We start from the raw sequence: 26,403 nt of genomic DNA on the forward strand, positions 1-26,403 counted from the left end.
GCTTTGCGGGGGACCCCACAAACCACTTCGCCACTGCCCCAAGCTCCCATGGTTGCTTCCTCCCTTCCCACTTTCCAGAAGACAATATAGGAGGGGAATAAGCACAGGAGAAGAAAATGCCCCTTTTCCCTTTCTGATATATGAAAGAAAAGGGGTGATATTCTTTTCCCCCTCACCTTGATCACCACCTTAGCAAGATAGCAAGAAAGGGGAGATTCTTTTCTTTCCCATAGCAGAAAGGGAAAGGGAACAATTCTTTCCTCTTCACTCTCCATCACCACAAAAGATTCTAGGAAGAAGCTGGAGAAAGAACAAAAAACTTTTTCCCCTGATGCCTGAAATAAAAAAGGACACCCGTTCTCCTTTCTTCTGCCCCACAACTGCCTGACATGAAAGTAACGGGTGGCGGGGAAAAGAATGAGTCTCTTTTTCTTCCATGTATCAAAGAAAGGGGGGGCTTGTACTTACCCCTCCCCACGGTTAATAATCGGGAGTGTGGAGGAAAGGCATGGGAATGCTTGCTACCACAGAAAGTGGCAAAGAAATCAGGCTTATAGCAGTGCCACCATACAAAAAAGCAGCAAAGGAAAGGTAGCATCAATGGCTGGAATTGCCATCTTTGGTATTCAGCTGGTTCGTTCATACAATGCAGTGAGCTAAACCGTGGCTAATCAAGACTGCATGAATGTGCAGCCTCCTAGAATGGAGATCACAGCCAATCCGTTTCTCCCTGGTACAATTTACTGCCATGTCATGCTGAGCGGAGCCAAAACTCTGAACTGGGACTCTCTCGAGCTTGCTGTACTTTGTTTTGCTAACCAGGCCAATGTTTACCCAGACAAAGAAGTTATTTACTCAAGTATTTTCTTCTCTCTCTTTACCTTCAGTATTCTGTGGCTCCTGCAAGTTCACTGTGTGGTTTGGATATTATTATTTTTTATTGCTTTTACTTTTAATTTACAAACTTACATACACCTGCAAATCTAGGAACTCACCTGAGCATGTAGAACTTTAGTGTTGGATCGCCCTGTTGTGCTTCCAAATTTGCCATAAGAGGGAAAGAAGGAATAATGGATGAAACACAGCACTTTCCTTCACGAATACAAAAATAAACACATTTGTAGGCATACCTGTAGATTCTTTATATAACCCCCCTTGTGAGTTTTTATTATTAAATCCTGAACTAGAATTTCAGCCTAATAAAATAGTGTATGGATATATGCACAGCTCATCCATAGTTCTGTTGGAGAGTTTGCATCCCATTTCTAAAACACGTAAGAAAAAAGATCATTTAAAACCAAGGATGTGCCTGTTAACTCCTGTTAAGCTGCTGTATAAAGCAGAAGAGCTGCTTTACCCCAGAGGGCATTTGGTACCATATTGGCCTGAATATAAGCCTCACCTTTTTTCCAAATTCCGACCATGAAAAGTTAAAGTGCGGCTTAAATTCACGACCTTACAAAACTTGGCTTTTACGATATTGCTGCTGAAACAGACATACGGTAAAATGCAACGGGTGTGAGTGCCTGCGGAATTTTAAGGAAGCGGCTTATATTTGAGTATTGTCTTTTTTTCTTATTTCCCCTTGAATTTTACAGGTGTGGCTTATATTCAGGTGCAGTTTATATTTGGGCTAATATGGTAGATCTAGAATGCAAATGTGAAAACAAAGAAATTGACTAGGATGTCTCAGAATCTCTGACTTATGGAGCAAGCAAGCTTCTTTCCATTATTTTCCCAAACACCATTACATAAAATAGAAGACTGGGGCTACAGCAGAAGTTAGGCACTACAACTCAAAAGTATTTCTCTGCAGTTTTAAAAAATGCTAAATTATGACCCCTTTCTGCCATCTAGTGGTTCTGTTAGGTTGTTATAGAGTGGCTCAGTGTTCTGTTTTGCTGGTTGATTTCCAGGTTTGAAAGTATTTGAGGGGATGTAACACATATTCCCACCCATCTCTTTTCAATTCAGAAGCATGGCATTATAAATGCTGAAGATTTGCAAGCACCAATTTCCCATTATGTCTGTAAGTAAGCAGGCACTTTCTAGGCCCACCTTGTTTTGGTTATAGGATAACTAGAAATATATATCACCACCATTCCTAGCAGGGTTAAGGGCACAATTTTCTTGAAACCTATCCGAAGCGTTTGTGATTCCCACATTAAAAGCAAGCAGGTTTAGAATTTTCTATACATTTCAAAAACTGTTTTTTGTTCAAGGATCTCATTTCCCAAAGAGGTAAGAAGTTCCAGGCAGGATTTCTGGCAAACTCCCTTGTGAAGAAATAGTACTAGAGGCTATTATGACTATCTCTTTCAAGGACAAATCAGAACCTGAGGAGCTTTGCTGTTCAGAATCATGTTTCTATCCATTACTGCAATCATTACTCATTTTATCCACAGCAAATGTAGGGTTTATGGAGCAGAACCTGTAACAAAACTTACATTGTCAGAACCCCCCTTTTTACTGTGCACAAGTCTATCTATAGTTGTTAGACTTGTGGCTATATAAAGCACCCACGTTTAGAGACAGTGTAATTGCTCCTGAACAACAATTCCTGGGGAGTAGCAGTGGGGAGAAACTTTTGCTTTCATGCCCTGTTTGTACATTTAAAACAGGACTAAAGCCCTAACAAGTGGACACTCATGGTAGAGAGACATTTGTGGACAAAGAAGATCCCTGGATGGTTAAGTCTATGGGGTTGTGACACTCATCTTGTTTTCAGGCCAAGGGAGCCGGCGTTTGTCCAGAGACAGCTTTCTGGGTCATGTGGCCGGCATGACTATACTACTTCTAATGGAATGGGAACTCCATGACAGAAACCAGAGTGCACAGAAACCCCATTTACCTTTCTTTCACAGCGATACCTATTTATCTACTTGCACTGGTGTGCTTTCACAATGCTAGGTTAGCAGGAGCTGGGGCAGAGCAATGGGAGCTCACTTCGTTGCGCAGATTCGAACTGCCAATATTCCGATCGGCAAGCCCAAGAGGTTCAGTGGTTTAGACCACAGCGCCACCCACATCCCGAGTCACAAAGTCACAGCTGGAATTGTGTTCTCGCTAGGATTAAAGAATAAAAACACTTCCTGCAGTAAGGCACAGGGCACAGGCTAAACTCTCAGGAGCTGAAGACTACACATAGCAAAGGGCTGTAGGAAATCCCCTCTTTTCCACAAGGCCGTCTCATTATTTCAGCATCAAGCCACTAAATTCAATATGATTCAGAAGAGCACCTTATCTTTCTTAAATTGTCTGTATTGTTCTCCACTAGAGGGCAAACTTGATCAGCATTTAAAAACAAGACCCTGAAGCAAGACAAATACAAATACTTCGCCTCTAATTGTAATGAACATTTTATAACAGAAAAAAAATCACACACAAAAAAAACATTTGCAGAAATATTTTTTCTTCAGATTTCAAGTCTACGTTTTCCTCCTAAGTAAGTTAGGATCAAATTATCTTACATTTGACTAACACCAGGTTATTTCGGCAGGGTAAATTATTGTTCAGGAAATACCCCCCTCACCCCAGTTATAGAGGAAATGCATGCCTTCTGATGCATTGGCAACAATTCCTACAGTGGCCCCCTCGGCCAATCTGAGAACTTGAGATGGCTGATATGGGGAAAGATATCTAAGTCCCAAGTCATGCAGGTCTTTATAACTTTACATGTTTACTATGGTGGCATCTCTGGAACATGTACCCCAAACACGTTCCTTTAAGTAGCAGATGTAAATGCACATGAAGGCAGCAATTCAGTCCTATATATTAAGGCTCAGCGTAACAATCCTTTGTGGAACGATTGACCGAAGGTTCGTCATCAAAGTCGTCAAAGTAGTCTTCAGCTAAACGAAGCATCTGCCTCACTGCCATAAATATCAGGATATCAACATCATTCCTCAGTTCCAGCTCTGAGGAATAATTTTTAACAGGAACTATATGAGACAGAGGGATGCCAAGTTTTGCTTCTATTAGCCGCATCTGTAAAGAAATTAAAATGTGATTTGTTACCAAGGGAACACTATTTTTATGCCCCTTTGGTTCCACCAGCTGACACAAGGCCACTGCTGGCCATACTAATTAATTGCATTTTTATGCCCCGTATCTGTACACTGACCCCAAACAAAAAAAAATTCAGGGCCACTTACAAGAAAGAAGGTCCAGTCCATTTCCAGGTCCAACTTAAAAGTGTTGGTTCAATGCCCTATGACCTTTAATGCCCTAGACCAGGGTGAGCCTCTTTTTGACCCTCAGGATTTTCCTCAGGCCACACTCTCTCCAAATTACAAACCTCAACAGCCCTGCTTTGCACATCTAGAGCGCAAAGATGTTATGACAGTTTTTCATAATACAATGCAATAAAAAGCAAACTAATCTAAACAGAAAGAGAAAGAAAAATGCAAAGGTAGCTCTTAAACCTTGTCTCACACAGAAAGGGATGGACCTTCCCAGCCTCTCAGCCTGGGACCTCTTCCCTTTCCTGCCTCTCACACAGGGAAGGGATCTACACACATATTTAAAAACGCTGTGAAAATGCTTTTTTAAAAAAAATGTTTTGAAAAATACACTGCACTGTCGCCAGCTAGTGTCACTTTGGTATATTGCATTTCGCAAACCTTTTAAAATGTTTTATTTGCATCTGTGTAGCTGAGTGCAGGGACATTTATCAGCCAGCCATTACCTTCAAGTGTATATTCTCATTAGCCCAGAGTAGAGGATATAAAAAAAACCCAAGAAGTATGTATATTCTCATTAGAGGATATAGAGGAAATAAAAAAAAAACCAAGAAGTAAGAGCAGAAGCAAAACAAAACAAGGAAAGAAAAAGTAACAGAAAGATTAAAATATTAAAGAAAAGCCTGACTAGCTTTAAAGATAGCTTTTAATTTAACAGTTTACCTGCTTCTGAACAGCCATGCTTTTGTATACGTATGATATATCTTCTTCAACAATAGGACAAATCTGATCCACTTTAGTTAGAATAACAAGCTGTGGGACACCTGTAATAAGATTAGCTTATAAAAAAGGAGTACAATAAATATTTGTTTTTTCCTTCTGAATTGGAAATAGCCACCACAATTATTATTGTGATTTTTTTTTAGCAATGAGCAAAGAACTATTTGAAGCCATTTTTAAAAATATGAAATAAGATAGCAACTACATTGAGGCTGATCAAAACATAAATGTAAAATAAATTAAAAAGACTGACCAAAACTGTTCGCTTTTCGACGGATGTCTTTCAGTTTTTCTTCCAGCTTCTCAGGGAGGATCTCAACCTTGGACCCATCAATAATGAATGCAACACAATGAATCCGGTCTTTTGGAGAGGGGCATTTGATATAGTTTGGCATATTGGGGCTCATAACACAGGATGGATTGAACTGAAAAGGAAAAGGGTAATAGAAGGAAAAATATAGGATAGCTGCAACGGAATCAAATTCCAAAAGGTTGTGTGAGAGACATAGCAATGGATGAACCTACATACAAAAGATGACAGACCCCACGTAGTGCTCATGGAGCAGCCATCTTTGATAATATAAAGTGACCATTTGTGCATACAGGTACACCGAAGATGACAGACCCCACGTAGTGCTCATGGAGCAGCCATCTTTGATAATATAAAGTGACCATTTGTGCATACAGGTACACCGAAAATGACATGTAGTCAGTTGCCGCCCCATTTTGAAAAGCATTTTTACCCAGTGTGGTGAGGGTGTAGTACCTGAATTAGTACTCTGGTGTTCTCAATCTAGTACTGAGGATACCATTACAACAAGCAATTTCCCAAATTCTCCTCCAAGGGCTTTTCCACATTGCCTCTTCTTCCACTGATTCCCCAATCAATTGCATCCAATCAATTGCAGGTGGAAACTAAAAACCCAACCTTGTTCAGGCTGCTCAGCACGATAAGCTGATCTGTGAGCTATTTCCCAAATGGTTTCAATATTTTTTTTACTCTGAAGATGAGTTTTGATGGCATGGGCTGAAACTACCATGGCTCCATGATGAGCCAAATCACATGATCAGCTTTCCCCAAGGACCAGTCTTCTAGCAACTGTGTTTCCAAGCCATGTCATGGATTTGTAGATGTAAATCAGTCCTTAGCCTGGCAAACCACTTGGGAAAATAAAACTGCGCTTGCTGGGGTTATAATGGTGGACCACAGGAAGTGTGATGTTTGCATTATAGAAGTAAATTAGAAATGAAAAGCAGAGGTTCCTAAATGATCATCTCTCCATCTAAAATGAACAATAGAGGATGCATCTTACCGAGTACCGATCAGGAATATGGCCCTCCAATATGCTGCGCACATCCTCAATGTCCAGACCAGTGTTGGGTTGAGCTTCAAGTCCCATGGTATCACAGAAGATGACTGGGAGTGGGGTTCTACCACTTCCGCTTTTAAGATGATAAGTCCTATACTATTTTTTAAAAAATGCAAATAACACCATATTGAAATCTATTCCTATCTGCTTTCCTTTCTATTTTACATATGTAAATGACAAATTTCACCTAATAGTATATATACTAATCAACTGTAATTTTTGTGGCTCTGTATAAAACCACAGAAGTTCCATTACACAAGAAACAGGTTAGAAAGGCAAGTTAAGTATGGGTTTCTGGCCACATCACGAGTCAATGGCAGTAGCTCCTTGCTGCCCTCCGTGGGCAGCAAGGAGGTTCAGGCAGAGGAAAGCCAGGATTTATGTGCCAAAAGTTGTGGTAATGTTCTCCAGTGGGATCTGGGGAGCTCACTGCATCCTGCTGTGCCAAGCAAGCCCGTATCTGGATGTGTGTCCCTGCCATAAACGAGCCTCCGTCTCCAGCGTTATTTGGCTCCACTTTAATTTGGACAATTGGCATTAATCAAGAGGCACTTCTGTGCCGACATATGCTTATGGGTTACAATCAGTCAGCTGCCAAAAGGACTGGGCTTGGCTCCTTGAAGGTATCTCAATGTTTTCTTTGCAGCTTGAAAATCCTTACAACAGCCGGGAAAGGAAGGGGGAGGACAAGGTGTTTTGTGCTTTTTATGGTTTTCAAATGGTCTCCTGGCAAGGGCTAATGGAAGTTGTAGTCTAGGAACCCTAGTTGAAGTATATATTGAATCTCATGTATCATTTTGTTGCCATTAGTTATTGGCCAACATGTTTGGAAATACAGTGGTACCTCGGGTTACGAACTTAATACGTTCCTGAGGCCCATTCTTAACCCAAAACCATTCTTAACCTGAGGTGTGCTTTCGCTAATGGGGCTTCCTGCTGCCGCTGCACAATTTCCATTCTCATCCTGAGGTAAAGTTTGTAACCCAAGGTACTACTTCCGGGTTAGCAGAAAGTGTTTGTAACCCAAGGTGTTTGTAACCCGAGGTACCACGTTATCCTTTTTGGAGCTCTAGACTGCCAGCTTAGGATATCACCTCTGAATAATGTATCATGTACAAATTTTACCATCTCAGCAGTTACCTCTAATGACAAATGGTTTGTTTCAAAACGCAGCCACAATTGAAAGAATGAAGTTATTTCCACTCAATAACCCTTATCTACAGGTCTGCAGATTTAAAAGGCTTGTGAGGCATGAATTCTCCTTTCAAAATGGACATTTGTTATAGCTAGGATAAACAATGTATTTTGAAACAATACATGCATTTGAAACATTGATTGAAAAATACTGAATGCATTTTAACTTTTGCTTTAGCAGTGCAGAGCTACCTGCTTTGTCAGACTTGTGAAATCTGATCCTGCTGCAGCTTGACTTGACACGTAGCCTCGGAAAGTTGAATTCACAGAGTTGAAGAAACTGGACTTCCCTGCTCCAACTGGCCCAGTAAGCAGAACCCGACACTGGGGCACAGCACTCAAGCAAGGCTTGAAAGTTCTTATTTCTTTCATCAGTGCTTCCCTTTTCCTGCCAAGGTAGCAAAATAAATCTGTCTATTAACCATATTAGCTTAATCATATGTACATATATCCTGGTTATACAGTGTTAAAGTTGATAAGCAAAGCAACACTCTATTATGTTGAAGCCTGAGGGTTTTAATTGTGAATCAAATGAAGATAATGTGTACAAACCTTCTGAAATTTAGCACAGAGTACCTACATGTTTAGTGACCTAAACTGGCCACATTTCAGACACAGCTGTTGAGAAATTGCTTAAATACTACCTCCAAAAAAATTCTCTTTGGAGACTAATTTCTGCTGTTTACCACCATGACCTGCCAGGCCGTTAGGTCCAAGTTACACCCACCTTCCCATCATCTGACGTTACCTGAGGCCAAGGTCATGACAGGTAAAGCTGTAGCCTCAAATAGCACGGTGCATGCTTCTGTTTATTCCCCAGTGCTCCCTGATAGCCCACAGATGAATTTAGGTTAGCACGGTAGACTCCAATGCACCGCCAATGCATTTCATATTGGGTTGTGGTTTTGCAATATCAATAAATTCTATTTTGATGTTAAAATGGAGTCATTTTGAAATCAATCATTAATTTTATTTCTAGCACAGACTTTTGAAAGGGGCCTGCCGGACCCCAGCATGCATAGTGATACCATTAAAATAAACGATGTGCAAGGGTTAAGGATGCTGTTCTATATCCGCAATGAATGGAACGGGATTTCCTTCTACACTGACTATAAGGCTGCCGTATAACTCTTCTTTTGGACTGAAGGGGGGCGTGTTCCAAAAACAACTGGAGGCCATCCTGAGATGGTAAGGTAAAGGTAAAGGACTCCTGGACGGTTAAGTCCAGTTGAATTCGACTATGGGGAGCAGCACGCATCTCTGCTTTCAGGCCAAGGGAGCCAGCATCTGTCCACAGAGGTTTTTTCTAGGTCACATGGCCAGTTTCTGGTGCACAGGACACCATGATGAGTGCCAGAGTGAACAGAAACGCCATTTATCTTCCAACTGCAACGGTATCTATTTATCTGCTCATACGGTTATGCTTTCAAACTGCTAGGTTGGCAGGAGCTGGGACAAAGCAACAGAAGATCACCCCATCGCACAGATTCGAACTGCTGACCTTATGATCAGCAAGCTCAAGAGGCTCAGTGGTTTAGATGGTGTACCTGAGAGGATGGCTAGCCAAGGGAGGAAAAGATAAGAAAGTGACACCTGTTAGAAGCAGGGGTTGGGAAACTCAGGTGCAGAGGCCAAATGTGGTCCTCCGGGCCTCCATCTTACCCCTCAGAACTCTCCACAAGCCACACCCCTCACTTGGCCCTCACTGGTTAAGTGCTTTAGCCCAGCTGTAATGTGCTCTTGAACTGGGGTAACTTTGAAACCACTTGGAAATTATATGGATTAAATTGTATATAAATGCCTTAAATAAATAAATGAAACAATGCCCCTGGCTTGCCTAAATGTTGTGTGGGGTGGGGGGAAATGGAGTGGGAGTGTTTCTTGATTCAGTAACCTACTCTGCTGTCCATGTCATCTCCCGCCATGGTTTTTCCAAAATGCTACTCAGCCCTAAGGAGAAAATAAAATTTGATATTAGCAAGAGGGCAAATCAACAGGTTTCAAAAAATGAAATAACTTTTAAATGATTGTATCAGCTCACCTTCAACTCGATATACTTCACATTCCAAAAGGACTTGGTCATTTCCATGTAGGTCTTCTGCATTGAGTGTGTAACTGTTAGTATTAGCATCTGTGGTAACACTATTCTTGCTTTGTGACAGGAATACAAGTGTGTTAGCTCCAAAAGTAGGACCATATCCACTATTGTCAAGGACAGCCTCAACAGCATTCTTGACTGGGAATTTTAGTACGCTGGGCTCCTGCTCTTTCCCTTTCAATCTAAACAGGAAAGCATTGTTATCAAACAGGTATCTCCCAGCTGAAGCATAATTCTGTTCTGTAAAGCCTCCAAAGATATAGCCACTTGCATTGTATCCCACAACTACAGTTGGGCCCTGATGGTCGCATTTGTTATGAAATGCATTGGCATAGTAGCCATGCAAACTTGCTTTATAGAGAAGGCTTAGATGTTGGCATCCCAAAATATCCAGCAGCGCCTTTCTCTCAGTTTTGGTCAATCGAGATTGGGCCATCTTTAATCTGAAAGAAATGAGATATAGTAAGAATATAAATATCTCTGGAATTAGGAACAGCCAAACCTAGGTAGCAGAAGGTCCGAAGTTCAATTTATAGCATCTCAAGACAGGTTTAGACGATATCCCTGTCTGAAATTCAGAAACCTACTTCCAGCCAATGTAGGCCAGGACTGTGACGATTTGCTACAAGGTAGGCGAAAAACCAAGTGGCTGGTGCCAATTTGCCAGTTGGATAAAAATTCCTACCAGGCCCCTTGGGCAACCAAGGTGACCAACCACAGGTCTATAGCAAGGTCAAGCACGAAGCGATGAACTAAAGGGAAGGGTGGGTGTGTGATCCGTTGAAACGCGGCAGCGCAATGAGGGGCAGGAGCTGCCGTGGCTGCATTTGAGTGGCTAAACTCCGCCCCCAAGACTCCCCTTGATTGGTAGGCTGCCTGGGAGCGCAGCGCGGCAGCAGTGATGGCAAGCAGGGGCCGTAATGCCCAATGCAAAGCGCAGGAACGGCTCCTGATCACAACTCCTCCCCTCTGGGAGAAGGAGAGGCTCTTTCAAACACATATGCCACATTTCTCTTTCAAACCTCCACAGGGTAAATGTTAAGAAGACTTCAATCCTACAGCCCCACCCAAAACATGCTAGAAGCTGGAGAACAAGCTTTGACAATAAGAGCCTCATTTGATTCAACCTGCACAGATTTGTGCTGCTGGTCTGTGAATTGCAGCTGCGGTACTTACTTAGGGGGCTAGGCCCCATTGAACATGCCTGAGTAAGCATGGGGAGGAGGCTTGTTCTGTGCGTGCCTTCAGCTTGCTGTATTAAATAAGCATTTGGTTTTTGTGGTGATCTGCAAATATAAAGCAGCTTTCCCCCATCCAACGGTCGAAAAACAAAAAGAACCACTAGATGCAAAGAATAATATTTTTCTTTTCACATGGGACAATGCCAGCCGAGGCTTTCTGACTCCACCCAAGAGATTAACACGGTGCTTGTAGATAAAGTTAGCAAATTTTGGTGCCCTCCCAAAAGCTTCCCTTTCACTGAAGGATCAGAAAATCTCTCACAAACATACATGCAAAGCAATGAGCTGCTGAATCACAAAAAGCAGTATGGAGCAGGCAAGTCCCCATTCTATTTTAATAGCTGCATGTGGCAGGAAAATATCATCATGTCATGATCTTACCAGTTTTGGCGTATTTTTTTTTTCCTGTGTCCAGAGCTCTGTTTTACTTCAAACTGGAAGCTCGGGAGCGTCTGCAAACAAGCCTCCTCCCTCCGAGAAGCAGCTCGTGTCTGCAAGGGAGAAACGAAAGTGAAAGTGCAGAGGTGCTCAGGAAGCAGAAACACGTGTTCTCAGGTTTCCTGGAGTCCGTGACTATGTAGGGGGAAATGCTCTTAGGGAGGAAGGTAGAACTAGAATAGAAATTTCTTGCAAGATACCTGACAGTAAGACAGAATCCTACATAAAGCTGAAATGACTGTGAGCATATGGGGAGGGGTGCAGTGGGTCTTAGCTTGTGCAAGAGCAAATGGCTCACATTCCTGAATCCAGGCTGCAGCGATCCTGCAAATGGGTGGGGATGAATGGCTGCTCTTGGCTGATAGAGGGCCTGGCAGGGAAGAGACTGCTTTCCCTTAGCTTGTGCAAGGGAGCATGTCCTCCCTCAAAGAGGGCACGTGTTGTGGTGAGACCTGGAGACTGGCCCTCTGGTTGTGGGTAGGCACATTGGTCAGCCATAACACCCAACTGGTAGGTCCCTCATTGCTGGGTTTAATCTGGCCAATAGGGTACTGTCTAAATGGATTGAGGGACCTATAAATACCTATGCATGTGACCCAGAGCTTCCTCTTTCGGCTTGTGCATCGGAGCACCCGCCCACCTCTCCCTATATTTAGGGACAAAAGCCCACAGGGAAATCTCCGGGGACAACGGGGAAGCGCAGCGCGCCTTCTCCTCTGTTCCCGGACCTGTCCTAAAGGCTTGCGGTGGGAGGTCCGGGAACAGAGGAGAAGGCGCACAGCGCTTCTCCTCTGTTCCTGGGGCTTGCGGTGGGAGGAGGGTTTTTCCTCCCCACCGCCAACATTCAGAACAGCATTCTGAATGTTGGTGGTGGGGAGGAAAGCCCTCCTCCCACCGCAAGCCTTCAGGACAGGTCCGGGAACAGAGGAGAAGGCACGCAGCGCTTCTCCTCTGTTCTCGGACCTGTCCTGAAGACTTGCGGTGGGAGGAAGGTTTTCCTCCCCACCGCCAACATTCAGAAGGCTGTTCTGAAGGCTGGCGGTGGGGAGAAAAGTCCTTCTCCCCCCGCCAGCCTTCAGAAGAGGTCCGGGGACAGACTGTCCCCGGGCCTGGTCTGAAGGCGGTCTCCATAGGAACACATTAATTGATTTTCAATGCATTCCTATGGGAAACCGTGCTTCGCAAGACGAAAAACTCGCAAGAAGAAAAAACTTGCGGAACGAATTAATTTCGTCTTGTGAGGCACCACTGTAATCCAGGGACTCAACTTGGTTTGGTCAACCCCTGAGAGGGAGTTGTGCCCGTGCCTGAGTCCAGGAGGGCATGTGGGGAGTGGACATAGTCCGTTCCCGGGCTTTCCGCCTACCTCAGGTGTTCACCCTTGATAGAGCTCTGGCTCAGCACTACCTGCAAAGGTGCAGGGAGTTATTCGAACCAGAGCCTGTGCAACCACTCACTTTCTGTAATCAATAAAGTTGTGGCCTAAATTCTGCCAAAAACCCAAACTAAAATTTGAGTCAATTATGTTTATATTTAGGGGGGGAGGTCTCTGGGTCTGAACACGCAACAAATGGATGTATACCATATATCCTCAAACCTTACTTACTGCTGAGCATGGCCTAGAGGTTGCAATGCTTGTAGTACCAGTACTGGAAAATGAGGCTGGTGTGTGTGAATGCGAGTGGGAAGAGTGACATTTGTCTCTGAACCCTAATAATGTCTCTTGCTTGCCTGGATTTAGGATGGGGGTGGAACGTAGAAACTAGTCTTCTGTGCAATAGTAACAAGCTCCCTGCAGGTGTTTGATTTCTGGCCTGACTGCAACCAGGCCAGTCTTGCATTAGTGTTCCTTTTGGGAATGAAGGAGTCATTCATCCCAATGAGCAAATAGATGTGTACCATATATCCTCAAACCTTACTTACAACAGGCCAGAGTGACTTACTTCTCTTCGTTACCAGGGCTTTTTTTTTTTAACCAGAACTCCGTTCTGGCACCTCTCAGGTGGGCTCCATTGCCATTTTAAGAGAACAAGGGAGTTGTTCATGGTGAGTTCCAGCACCTCCTTTTCTATAAAAATAGCACTGCTCATTAATGTAGTCAAAAAATAAAAAAGTAAAAGGTAAAGGACCCCTGGATGGTTAAGTCTATGGGGGTGCAACTATGGGGGTGTGGCACTCATCTTGCTTTCAGAGACAGAGCACACCCCTGGATGGTTACGTCTATGGGGGTCTTGCTTTCAGAGACAGAGCACACGGAAACCTCGTTTACCTTCCTTTTGCAGCGGTACCTATTTATCTACTTGCACTGGTGTGCTTTCGCAATGCTAGGTTGGCAGGAGGTGGGGCAGAGCAATGGGAGTTCACTTCGTTGCGCAGATTCGAACTGCCAATATTCCGATCGGCAAGCCCAAGAGGTTCAGTGGTTTAGACCACAGCGCCACCCACATCCCGAGTCACAAAGTCACAGCTGGAATTGTGTTCTCGCTAGGATTAAAGAATAAAAACACTTCCTGCAGTAAGGCACAGGGCACAGGCTAAACTCTCAGTGTAGCACCCTGCTTGTGGTTAACGCTTAGCTGGAATGAAATATTCAACGCAGCAATAGAGAAATTAAAATAATAATTTATTTGTCAGACAAATAAATGAGAGACACGGTGGTATATGGTTACCAAAGCTCTGCCCACTCCAGCCCTGATGGTCAGCACTTATATTTCCTCAGCTCAGCCCCCTTGCTCCTCCTTTGGCTGCCTCTGTCCAATCAGCCTGGTTGAAATTCCTATTGGCTGTTTGCTAGAACCAATCATAAAAGATACACCCATTTCCTATTACCTTTTATGGGAGACAAAGAGCTATATTTCCTTCTATCCATAAATGGCAGACAAGTAGCCATATATCTTACATTTACCTCAACAAGGCACCTTAATTAACATTTCACCTTTTGCCCTATTGCCCTATTCACTGCAAAACAGATGGCTAAAACAGATGGTTTTTTAATTTTTATCTTAAAGAGATCTTGGGTTCACCTTCTCACACACCATCTATGAAATAAGAATCTAACATAAGAATCTAACATTTCTTACTTTCTAAATCCTTTGCATAATTACATTTAAGCCAATATATTTCATACATTAACATATATAGCTTTTTAGAAGGAAAGGAAAGGCCTTTTCAAAATAAAAAGGAACTTAGTAAAAGCTAAGTTCTCTAAGTTCTCTGAAGCTTCAAAGCAGCTTCAGAGAGAAGCCTCTTTCCCTAGCCAGCTGCTGTTTCTATTAGCTCTTGCCCTTTTAACCTTATGAAAATGTGGCTCAAGTTTAATGGGAGGCACAATAATTCTTACTATTTACCAACTCTTAATTGTGTTTTTGCAGCTTGATTGTATTCTGTAATTTGTATGGTCAGTGTGACCTTTTGCTCCCAGCCTGTAATTTCCTTTTACAACCCTGAAATACTGCTATAGATCAGTGGGGCCCTTGAACAGGAAGATAAACAGCTGCCAGAGTATTCAGCCAGCTGCTTTATGCCTGGCATGAGAGATACAAACATTTGCAAATATATTTTTTAAGCTCATTTTAAAATACAGATCTTGATCAGATGTCTCATAATACAGATCTTGATCAGATGCCTCATCAGGAGCTGAAGACTATACATAGCAAAGGGCTGTAGGAAATCCCTTCTCTTCCACAAGGCCATCTCATTATTTCAGCATCAAGCCACTAAATTCAATATGATTCAGAAGAGTGCCTTATGTTTCTTAAATTGTCTGTATTGTTCTCCACTAGAGGGCAAACCTGGTCAACATTTAAAAACAAAACCTTGAAGCCAGACAAATACTAATAACAGACTTCACATCTAATTGAAATGAACATTTTATAACAGAAGAAATCACACACATAAAAATGTTTTCAGAAATATTTTTGATCAGATTTCAGATCTGCTTTCCTCCTAAAGTATGATCAAATTACAGTGGTACCTTGGTTCTCAAACCACTTGGCTCCCAAACAAATTGGCTCCCGGAAGCCGCAGACCTGGAAGTGTTCTGGTTTGCAAATGTTTTTCAGAAGCTGAACGTCTGACAGTTTCTGCTTGAGTGCAGGAAGCTCCTGCAGCCAATCTGAAGCCATGCCTTGGTTTTTGTGCAGTTTTGGGAGTCGAACAAATTCCCAGAATGCATCAGGTTTGAGAACCAAGGTACCACTGTATGTTACATTTGACTAACACCAAGGTATTTCAGCAGGGTAAATTATTGTTCAGGAAATACCGCCTCACCCATTATAGAGGAAATGCATGCCTTCTGATGCATTGGCAACAATTCCTACTGTGGCCCCCTCGGGCAATCTGATATGGCTGATCTGAGCTGGCTGATATGGGGAAATATATCTAGGTCCTAAATTGTGCTGGTCTTTATAACTTCACAAGTTTGCTCTCAATGTGACTTGGTTTTGCTACTGTGAACATGCCAACAGATGCTAATGGTAAACATCCAAAAGGATGAAATACCATTTCCTCATTGAACAGCTTAAAAAGATAGAGAAGCTCCCAACAGGCAACCATGATAGAAAACACTAGTAGATGCTATTAGGGAAAAAAGCATTAAATAATTGCTTTGACCATGGGTTATGCCAGCTACAGATTCCTGTGCCCAGCCAAGACTATGGTGGCATCTCTGGAACATGTACCCCAAACGAGTTCCTTTAAGTAGCAGATGTGAATGCAGTGTTGATCTTTTCACCCCCACCCATTGCAAGAATCTCCTGATCTGATGTTTTGAGAGGGGGGGAGGAAACTGCTCTTCTACTCTTCCGCTCCTGACTGACTGCCTGACTCTGTGTGTGGAGAGAGTCTTATCTATGTAGTGACTAGATGGCTGAGTGGGAGATTGAACTGAACTGCTGCATTGCTGAGATTATTAAAGGTAAAGGGACCCCTGACCATTAGGTCCAGTCGTGGCCAACTCTGGGGTTGCGGCACTCATCTCGCTTTATTAGCCGAGGGAGCCAGCGTACAGCTTCCAGGTCATGTGGCCAGCATGACTAAGCCGCTTCTGGCAAACCAGAGCAGCACACGGAAATGCCGTTTACCTTCCCGCCGGAGCGGTACCTATTTATCTACTTGCACTTTGATGTGCTTTCGAACTGCTAGGTTGGCAGGAGCAGGGACTGAGCAACGGGAGCTCACCCTGTTGCGGGGATTCGAACCACCAACCTTCTGATCGGCAAGTCCTAGGCTCTGTGGTTTAACCCACAGCGCCACCCGCGTCCCGCTGAGATTATTAGCCAAGCAATTATTAACATGCCCCCAATATGAGCAACAGTTTCAGAAAAATCTATCCACAGCAGCACTATGTGCTCTTACGGGGATAGTTCTTTTTCTGTGATTTACAGCAACAGGCTAACTGTCTATCCTTCCTTTCCCATCTTCCTTTCCCCCTTTTTCAAGATCCTCCAAGTTGAGTAAGGACTTCAGGGACCAGGAGTGGCATATTTTGCAGCTGATAACTTCAAGATTCATTCATACACTGAGTTTCACATGCATTTATTTATTTGTTTTAAGGAAGCAGTGACGTTAAAAAGATACAAAACACCTAAAATATTTCTCATCAACATGGAAGTCCATTTTATACCTAGTTATTTATTGATCTGGCATATCACATGAGAATCATCAACCCCTGTATATAAGCCCCCCCCCCCCAGTATCACGTCTATAACTTGAGGTTGCACCACATTCTGAACTTTTCCAAGGCCTCTGGTTAATGGCTTAGTTACCCTCTTGCACTTGCTCATAGCATAACTGGTTTTCCTGGCAGCTGGTATTTTTTATTTCTCTTTCCCTTCAGATCACATCTCTAGTGCACACACCAATCTGGTTTCTAGCCTGGAGTCGCAGTGTAATGGACTTCGTGCAAGCTACCTATATAGTATTATTGTCTTAATGATTGTCTTATAATAGAAACAGAATTTTAGGTTTGGAAAGGATGTTGGAGGCCAAAAGAACATAAAAGCCTTGCAGCTCTACAGTTAACCTGTCCATTAGCCACAAACATACAGCAGGAGCAGCAGCAAGATACTGAGATTAGAATGTAAGAATGTTTCAAATCTGGAATGGCATCTCCCTAAATGGAGAATAAACTTGGTCACTTTTATTAAAAATCTAAAGCATAAACTAGAATTCTTATGGGCTTCAGTAAATATATCAAGGCTCAGCATAACAATCCTTAATGGAACGATTGACCGGAGGTTCGTCATCACAGTCGTCGAGGTAGTCTTCAGCTAAACGAAGCATCTGCCTCACTGCCATGAGTATCAGGATATCAACATCATTCCTCAGTTCCAGCTCCGAGGAATAATTTTTAACAGGAACTATATGAGACAGAGGGATGCCAAGTTTTGCTTCCATTAGCCGCATCTGTAAAGGAAATAAAATGTGATTTGTTACCAAGGGAACACTATTTTTATGCCCCTTTGGTTCCACCAGCTGACACAAGGCCACTGCTGGCTGTATTAATTATATTTTTATGCCCCATATCTGTACACTGACCCCAAACAAAAAAAAATTCAGGGCCACTTACAAGAAACAAGGTCCAGTCCATTTCCAGGTCCAACTGAAAAGTGTTGGTTCAATGCCCTATGACCTTTAATGCCCTAGACCAGGGTGAGCCTCTTTTTGACCCACAGGATTTTCCTCAGGCCACACACTCTCCAAATTACAAACACACTCCAAATTGCAAACACACTCTAAATTACAAACCTCTAGATGTGCTTTGCACATCTAGAGCCCAAAGATGTTATGACAGTTTTTCATAATACAATGCTATAAAAAACAAACTAATCTAAACAGAAAGAGAAAGAAAAATGCAAAGGTAGCTCTTAAACCTTGTCTCACACAGAAAGGGATGGACCTTCCCAGCCTCTCAGCCTGGGACCTCTTCCCTTTCCTGCCTCTCTCACAGGGAAGGAATCTACACACATATTTAAAAACGCTGTGAAAATGCTTTTTTAAAAAAAATGTTTTGAAAAATACACTGCACTGTCGCCAGCTAGTGTCACTTTGGTATATTGCATTTCGCAAACCTTTTAAAATGTTTTATTTGCATCTGTGTAGCTGAGTGCAGGGACATTTATCAGCCAGCCATTACCTTCAAGTGTATATTCTCATTAGCCCAGAGTAGAGGATATAAAAAAACCCAAGAAGTATGAGCAGAAGCAAAACAAAACAAGGAAAGAAAAAGTAACAGAAAGATTAAAATATTAAAGAAAAGCCTGACTAGCTTTAAAGATAGCTTTTAATTTAAGTTTACCTGCTTCTGAACAGCCATGCTTTTGTATACGTATGATGTATCTTCCTCAACAATAGGACAAATCTGATCCACTTTAGTCAGAATAACAAGCTGTGGGACACCTGTAAGAAGATTAGGTTATAAAAAAGGAGTACAATATATGTTTGTTTTTTCCTTTTGAATTGGGAATAGCCACCACAATTATTGTCAGGGAACTGCCATCGGAACTAGAGGAGCAGAGCAGTTTGTGGAAGAAATGGAGGCCTTGCACCAGCAACTCCAGATGAATTTGGAGAGGGCCAAAGAAATTTACAAGAGGCAGGCAGACAAGCACCGTCGGGAAGGGGAGACCATACGGGTGGGGGACCGGGTGTGGTTGTCAACCCGAGGGTTACCCTTTAAGGGAGGGTGCAAGAAGTTGCAGCCGAGACGACTGGAACCTCTTGAGGTAACACAGCAGGTGAACCCCGTGGCATTTAGGCTCAAGCTGCCTGACAGCATGAAGTTACACCCGGTGTTCCATAGGTCCCTACTCTCTCCGTACAGGGAGGGGCGGGAATTCCCGGGACGGGAGGGAGAAGTCACCACACACCCGCAAGTAGAGGAGAGGGAACACCACAACCAAGCCACGGAAATACTCGATTCCAGGTGGCGGGGGCGCAAGGTAGAGTACTTGGTCGCTTGGGAGGGAGAACCCCAGTCCAAAGACACATGGGTTCCCGCGGAGGCAATCAATGACGGGTATCTAGTGGAAGAGTTCCACAGTCGGTTCCCACGCAAACCAAAACCACCAGCGAGATTCTGGGAGGAGCAATTTGGCACCACCGACGATGAGGAGGAGTTTGAGGGTTTTCCTGACTCCGAAGAGGAGGGAGGAGAAGCGTCGGAGAGGGAGGATTCAGACTGGGAGGCCCACCCCGCGGGGAGAGATCAGAGCGGGTGGGAAGCGGGTTTTGAATCCTCTGAGGATGGGGACAGCTCCTTCCGAGGATTTCCCGCATCGTCGGCCGAGGACAGGGACGAAGTTGGATCCAAAGGTCGGGCCGGGGGTGGAGGGGGTTCTGGGGGGGGGAGATGGATGTCAGGGAACTGCCATCGGAACTAGAGGAGGAGGCGAGGCTCCACAGCGATGCTGGAGAGGGGCCAAGCAGGGAGAGAGGCAGGTCTCCTGTTGGGGAAGAAAATCAGCGCAACACCAGGGATAGAGGGGGGCCAATGGGGGAAGCAGAGAGCAAGCTCTGGGACTCTTCACTGGACACCAGCGGGGAGAGCACAGGTCCTCCGCTACCCACGCCCTCCCTGCGCAGAAGACTTCCGCGCAGGGAGAGTAGGAGGAGACTGGGCGTCAAACAACTTATGTTGGAAAAGGTTTAAGAAACGCCCACTGACGGATTCTGCCAGCGACTGAACAGCCACGGAGTGGATGGCTGTCCAGCGAGAAATGGTTTAACCAGCCAACCTAGCCCAGAGCGGCGGCAACTTACGCACAAGCAACCCCTAAAGCCATTACAGCAATCTGTCAGTCCCTGAAGCTGCTTGTGCGCAGCGACAGGCAGGGGAGCATAATGAGTCAAACCGGAGAAGCCGGCGCCACGGAGCGAGCAGCTGGAGTGCAGAATGAGCAAAAAACTATTTGAAGCCATTTTAAAAAATATGAAATAAGATAGCAACTACATTAAGGTTGATCAAAACATAAATGTAAAATAAATTAAAAAGACTGACCAAAGCTGTTCGCTTTTCGACGAATGTCTTTCAGTTTTTCTTCCAGCTTCTCAGGGAGGATCTCAACCTTGGACCCATCAATAATGAATGCAACACAATGAATCCGGTCTTTTGGAGAGGGGCACTTGATATAGTTTGGCATATTGGGGCTCATAACACAGGATGGATTAAACTGAAAAGGAAAAGGGTAATAGAAGAAAAAATATAGGAAAGCTGCAACGGAATCAGATTCCTATAGGGTTGTGTGAGAGACATAGAGATGGATGAACCTACATACGAAAAGATGACAGCCCCCACGTAGTGCTCATGGAGCAGCCATCTTTGATATGTAAAGTGACCATTTGTGCATACAAGTACACCGAAAATGACATGTAGTCAGTTGCCGCCTCATTTTGAAAAGCATTTTTACCCAGTGTGGTGAGGGTGTAGTACCTGAATTAGTACTCTGGTGTTCTCAATCTAGTACTGAGGATACCATTACAACAAGCAATTTCCCAAATTCTCCTCCAAGGGCTTTCCCACATTTCCTCTTCTTCCACTGCTTCCCCGTACCGCTCTCCCCTCTCGGGGAGGGAGACTGCTCTTTGGTGGTCAAAGAGAGCAAATGGCTACTTGGGTTTTCCCAAAGAGAGAGGTTTACTTGCACATCCAATCAATTGCAGATGGAAACTAAAAACCCAACCATGTTCAGGCTGCTCAGCATAAGCTGATTTGTGAGATATTTCCCAAATGGTTTCAATATTTTTTTTACTCCGAAGAAGATGAGTTTTGATGGCATGGGCTGAAACTACCATGGCTCCATGATGAGCCAAATCACATGATCAGCTTTCCCCAAGGACCAGTCTTCTAGCAACTGTGTTTCCAAGCCATGTCATGGATTCGTGGATGCAGATCAATCCTTAGCCTGGCAAACCACTTGGGAAAATAAATCTGCGCTTGCTGGGGTTATAATGGTGGACCACAGGAAGTGTGATGTTTGCATTATAGAAGTAAATTAGAAATGAAAAGAGGTTCCTAAATGATCATCTCTCCATCTAAAATGAACAATAGAGGATGCATCTTACCGAGTACCGATCAGGAATATGGCCCTCCAATATGTTGCGCACATCCTCAATGTCCAGACCAGCGTTGGGTTGAGCTTCAAGTCCCATGGTATCACAGAAGATGACTGGGAGTGGGGTTCTACTACTTCCGCTTTTAAGATGATAAGTCCTATACTATTTTTTAAAAAATGCAAATAACACCATATTGAAATCTATTCCTATCTGCTTTCCTTTCTCTTTTACATATGTAAATGACAAATTTAATTAATTTTTGTGGCTCTGTATAAAACCACAGAAGCTCCATTACACAAGAAACAGGTTAGAAAGGCAAGTTAAGTAGGGGTTTCCGGTCACGTCACAAGTCAATAGCGGTAGCTCCTTGCTGCCCTCCATGGGCAGAGAGGAGGTTCAGGCAGAGGAAAGCCAGGATTTTATGTGGCAAAAATCCTGGCAATGTTCCCCAGTGGGATCTGGGGAGCTCTCCGCATCCTGCTGTGCCAAGCAAGCCCGTATCTGGGTGTGTGTCCCTGCCATGGATGAGCCTCCATCTCCGGCTTTATTTGGTTGTTCTGTAATTTGGACAATTGGCATTAATCAAGAGGCGCTTCTGTGCCAACATATGCTTATGGGCTACAATCAGTCAGCTGCCAAAAGGACCGGGCTTGGCTCTTTGAAGGTATCTCAATGTTTTCTTTGCAGCTTGAAAATCCTTACAACAGCCGGGAAAGGAAGTGGGAGGACAAGGTGTTTTGTGCTTTTTATGGTTTTCAAATGGTCTCCTAGCAAGGGCTGATGGGAGTTGTAGTCTAGGAACCCTAGTTGAAGTATATATTGAATCTCATGTATCATTGTGTTGCCATTAGTTATTGGCCGACATGTTTGGAAATACAGCGGTACCTCGGGTTACGAACTTAATACGTTCTGGAGGCCCGTCCTTAACCTTTGCTTTAGCAGTGCAGAGCTACCTGCTTTGTCAGACTTGTGGAATCTGATCCTGCTGCAGCTTGACTTGACACGTAGCCTCGGAAAGTTGAATTCACAGAGTTGAAGAAACTGGACTTCCCTGCTCCAACTGGCCCAACGAGCAGAACCCGACACTGGGGCACAGCACTCAAGCAAGGCTTGAAAGTTCTTATTTCTTTCATCAGTGCTTCCCTTTTCCTGCCAAGGTAGCAAAAAACATCCGTCTATTAACCATATTAGCTTAATCATATGTACATATATCCTGGTTATACAGTGTTGAAGTTCAAAAGCAAAGCAACACTCTATTATGTTGAAGCCTGAGGGTTTTAATTGTGAATCAAATGAAGATAATGCGTACAAACCTTCTGAAATTTAGCACAGAGTACCTACATGTTTAGTGACCTAAACTGGCCACATTTCAGACACAGCTGTTGAGAAATTGCTTAAATGCCACCTCCAAAAGAATTTCCCTTTGGAGACTAATTTCTGCTGTTTACCACCATTTTTAGCCTACTGCCCCATACAATATCTTCCTTCCCTGCCTGATTCTCCTAAAATAAGAAAATGCAGACATCTTTCTACATCCCTTCATGAAGTGATCAGCTTTTAAACTAATCTCCACTGGTGGGGAGCTGCAGCTTGTGGGCCTCACTGGGCCTGGCAGCCTTCTCCATTTGACCTGCAAGGCTGTTAGGTCCAAGTTACACCCACCTTCCAATCATCTGACATTATCTGAGGCCAAGGTCACGACAGGTAAAGCTGTAGCCTCAAATAGCATGGTGCATGCTTCTGTTTATTCCCCAGTGTGGTTTTGCAATATCAATAAATTCTATTTTGATGTTAAAATGGAGTCAATTTGAAATCAATCATTAATTTTATTTCTAGCACAGACTTTTGAAAGGGGCCTGTCGAACCCCAGCAGCATAGTGGTAAAGGTAAAGGACCCCTGGATGGTTAAGTCCAGCTGAATTTGACTACGGGAGCAGCTTTAAGGGCAAGAGAGCCAGCATCTGTCCATAGAAGTTTTTTCCAGGTCACGTGGCCAATTTCTGGTGCACAAGACACCATGGCGAGTGCCAGAGTGCACAGAAATGCCATTTACCTTCCCACTGCAACGGCAACTATTTATCTGCTCGTGCTGTTATGCTCTCAAACTGCTAAGTTGGCAGGAGCTGGGACAAAGCAACAGGAGATCACCCCATCACACAGATTCCAACTAGTGACCTTATAATCAGCAAACCCAAGAGGCTCAGTGGTTTAGACCGTGTACCTGAGAGGATGAGTAGCCAAGGGAAGAAAAGTTAAGAAAGTAACACCTGTTAGAAGCAGGGGTTGGGAAACTCAGGTGCAGAGGCCAAATGTGGTCCTCCAGGCCTCCATCTTACTTCTCAGAACTCTCCACAAGCCACAACCCTCACTTGGCCCTCACTGGTCAAGTGCTTTAGCCCAGCTATAATGTGCCCTTGAACTGGGGTAACTTTGAAACCACTTGGAAATTATATGGATTAAATTGTATATAAATGCCTTAAATAAATACACTTGTACCTCGGGTTACAGGCACTTCAGGTTACAGACGCTTCAGGTTACACTCTGATAACCCAGAAATAGTATCTTGGGTTAAGAACTTTACCTCAGGATGAAAACAGAAATTATGTGGTGGCGGCAGCAGGAGGCCCCATTAGCTAAAGTGGTACCTCAGGTTAAGAACAGTTTCAGGTTAAGAACGGACGTCCAGAATGAATTAAGTTCTTAACCCATGGTACCACTGTAAATGAAACAATGCCACTGGCTTGCCTAAATGGTGTGTGGGGTGGGGGGAAATGGGGTGGGAGTGTTTCTCGAGTCAGTAACCTACTCTGCTGTCCATGTCATCTCCCGCCATGGTTTTTCCAAAATGCTACTCAGCCCTAAGGAGAAAATAAAATTTGATATTAGCAAGAGGGCAAATCAACGGGTTTCAAAAAATGAAATAACTTTTAAATGATTGTTTCAGCTCACCTTCAACTCGATATACTTCACATTCCAAAAGGACTTGGTCATTTCCATGTAGGTCTTCTGCATTGAGTGTGTAACTGTTAGTGTTAGCATCTGTGGTAACACTATTCTTGCTTTCAGACAGGAATACAAGTGTGTTAGCTCCAAAAGTAGGACCATATCCACTATTGTCAAGGACAGCCTCAACAGCATTCTTGACTGGGAATTTTAGTACGCTGGGCTCCTGCCCTTTCCCTTTCAATCTAAACAGGAAAGCATTGTTATCAAATAGGTATTTCCCAGCTGAAGCATAACTCTGTTCAGTAAAGCCTCCAAAGATATAGCCACTTGCATTGTATCCCACAACTACAGTTGGGCCCTGATGGTCGCATTTGTTATGAAATGCATTGACATTGTAGGTATGCAAACTTGCTTTATAGAGAAGGCTTAGATGTTGGCATCCCAAAATATCCAGCAGCGCCTTTCTCTCAGTTTTGGTCAATCGAGATGAGGCCATCTTTAATCTGAAAGAAATGAGATATAGTAGGAATATAAATATTTCTGGAATTGGGAACAGCCAAAGCTAGGTGGCAGAAGGTCACAGTTCAATTTCCAGCATCTCAAGATATGTTTAGGAGATATCCCTGTCTGAAATTCAGAAACCCACTTCCAGCCAATGTAGGCCAGGACTGGGGAACCTCTTGTCCAGACATGTTCCTCTAAGCCTCCCATGTTGTACATGAGACCATTTTCATAAAGCAATCCCTACCTGCCCCATATGACATCAGATGTGGAACAGAAAAGGCAGCACTTCACAGGAACAATTGGGAGCATAAAGTTTTGATGGAGCAAGTCATGCTTCCACATAAATGGATGGGCAGCAGCAGCATGCTGGAATCAAGGCTTTCAAACACATATGCCACATTTCTCTTTCAAACCTCCACAGGGTAAATGTTAAGAAGACTTTAGTCCTACAGCCCCACCCAAGACATGCTAGGAGCTGGAGAACAAGCTTTGACAATAAAAGCCTCATTTGATTCAACCTGCACAGATTTGTGCTGCTGGTCTGTGAACTGCAGCTGCAATACTTACTTAGGGGGCTAGGCCCCATTGAACATGCCTGAGTAAGCATGGGGAGGAGGCTTGTTCTGTGCGTGCCTTCAGCTTGCTGTATTAAATAAGCATCAGGTTTCGTGGTGATCTGCAAATACTGTATAAAGCAGCTTTCCCCCATCTAACGGTTGAAAAAACAGGAAGCACCACTAGATGGCGAAGAATATTTTTCTTCAGCCGAGGCTTTCTGACTCCACCCAAGAGATTAACAGGCGCTTGTAGATAAAGTTAGCAAATTTCGGTGCCCTCCCGAAAGCTTCCCTTTCACTAAAGGATCAGATTCAGAAAATCTCTCACAAACCTACATGCAAAGCAATTGTTAAGCTGAGCTGCTGAATCACCAAAAACAGTATGGAGCAGTCAAGCAACCATTAAAAAGTCCCCATTATATTTTAATAGCTGCATGTGGCAGGAAAATATCATCATGACATGATCTTACCAGCTTTGGGGAATTTTTTTTTCCTGTGTCCAGAGCTCTGTTTTACCTCAGATTAGAAGCCCGGGAGCGTCTGAAAACAAACCTCCTCCCTCCGAGAAGCAGCTCGCGTCGGCAATTGGGAAACGAAAGTGGAAGTCCAGAGGTGCTCGGAATCAGTAACACGTGTTCTAGGGTTTCCTGGAGTCCGTGATTAGGGGGAAATCCTCTTGGGGAGGAAGATAGAACTAGAAAAGAAATTTCTTGCAAGATATCTGACAGTAAGACAGAATCCTACACAAAGCTGAAATGACTGTGAGCATATAGGGAGGGGTGCAGTGGGTCTCCGCTTGTGCAAGAACAAATGGCTCGTGCCCTGAATCCAGGCTGCGGAGATCCTGCAAGAAGAAAGAGCAACTGGGTGTTTGGGCAGCAATGCAAATGGGTGGGGATGAATGGCTGCTCTTGACTGATAGAGGGTCTGGTTAATGCACGGAAGACTCTGCTTTCCCTTAGTCTGGGGGGAAGAAGAGTGTTGGAGCAAAGCAGTCCTACAGTTACCACATTCACATGAGAGGCAGAGAGAGGGAAAGGA

The 26,403-nt window shown here is 43.8% G+C and overlaps 1 protein-coding gene across 4 annotated transcripts; it reads right to left on the bottom strand.

Annotated features, from left to right (window-relative positions):
* Positions 1–3,391: 3,391 nt before the first annotated feature.
* IFI44L (interferon induced protein 44 like) lies at positions 3,392–26,149 on the bottom strand. Of its 4 annotated transcripts, none has more exons than XM_083621032.1 (8): positions 25,833–26,149; positions 9,567–10,066; positions 9,424–9,475; positions 7,718–7,913; positions 6,275–6,427; positions 5,215–5,386; positions 4,905–5,005; positions 3,392–3,987 (listed from the first exon to the last, which is right to left on the bottom strand). In XM_083621032.1, the coding sequence occupies exons 2-8, from the start codon at positions 10,057–10,059 to the stop codon at positions 3,775–3,777; spliced, it is 1,380 nt and encodes a 459-aa protein (XP_083477158.1). In that variant the 5' UTR covers positions 10,060–10,066; positions 25,833–26,149; the 3' UTR covers positions 3,392–3,774. The 4 variants fall into 4 exon arrangements, with proteins under 4 accessions (XP_083477158.1, XP_083477157.1, XP_083477156.1 ...); XM_083621031.1 differs by lacking the exons at positions 7,718–7,913; positions 9,424–9,475; positions 9,567–10,066 and adding exons at positions 22,309–22,504; positions 24,162–24,213; positions 24,305–24,804 and having other exon boundaries at positions 25,879–26,129; XM_083621030.1 differs by lacking the exons at positions 7,718–7,913; positions 9,424–9,475; positions 9,567–10,066 and adding exons at positions 22,309–22,504; positions 24,162–24,213; positions 24,305–24,804 and having other exon boundaries at positions 25,833–26,128.
* Between the last annotated feature and the right edge of the window lie 254 nt (positions 26,150–26,403).

Source organism: Podarcis filfolensis (assembly GCF_964270895.1).
Source record: "Podarcis filfolensis genome assembly, chromosome: 6".
NCBI classification, from domain to species: Eukaryota; Metazoa; Chordata; class Lepidosauria; order Squamata; family Lacertidae; genus Podarcis; species Podarcis filfolensis.

Coding starts and splice junctions, on each gene's coding strand:
- IFI44L (XM_083621032.1), bottom strand. CDS start 10,059: ATGGCCCAATCTCGATTGACCAAAACTGAGAGAAAGGCGCTGCTGGAT. Junction 7,914..9,423: donor GAGATGACATGGACAGCAGA/GTAGGTTACTGA, acceptor CTACCTTGGCAG/GAAAAGGGAAGCACTGATGA. Junction 5,387..6,274: donor ATATTCCTGATCGGTACTCG/GTAAGATGCATC, acceptor TTTCCTTTTCAG/TTCAATCCATCCTGTGTTAT.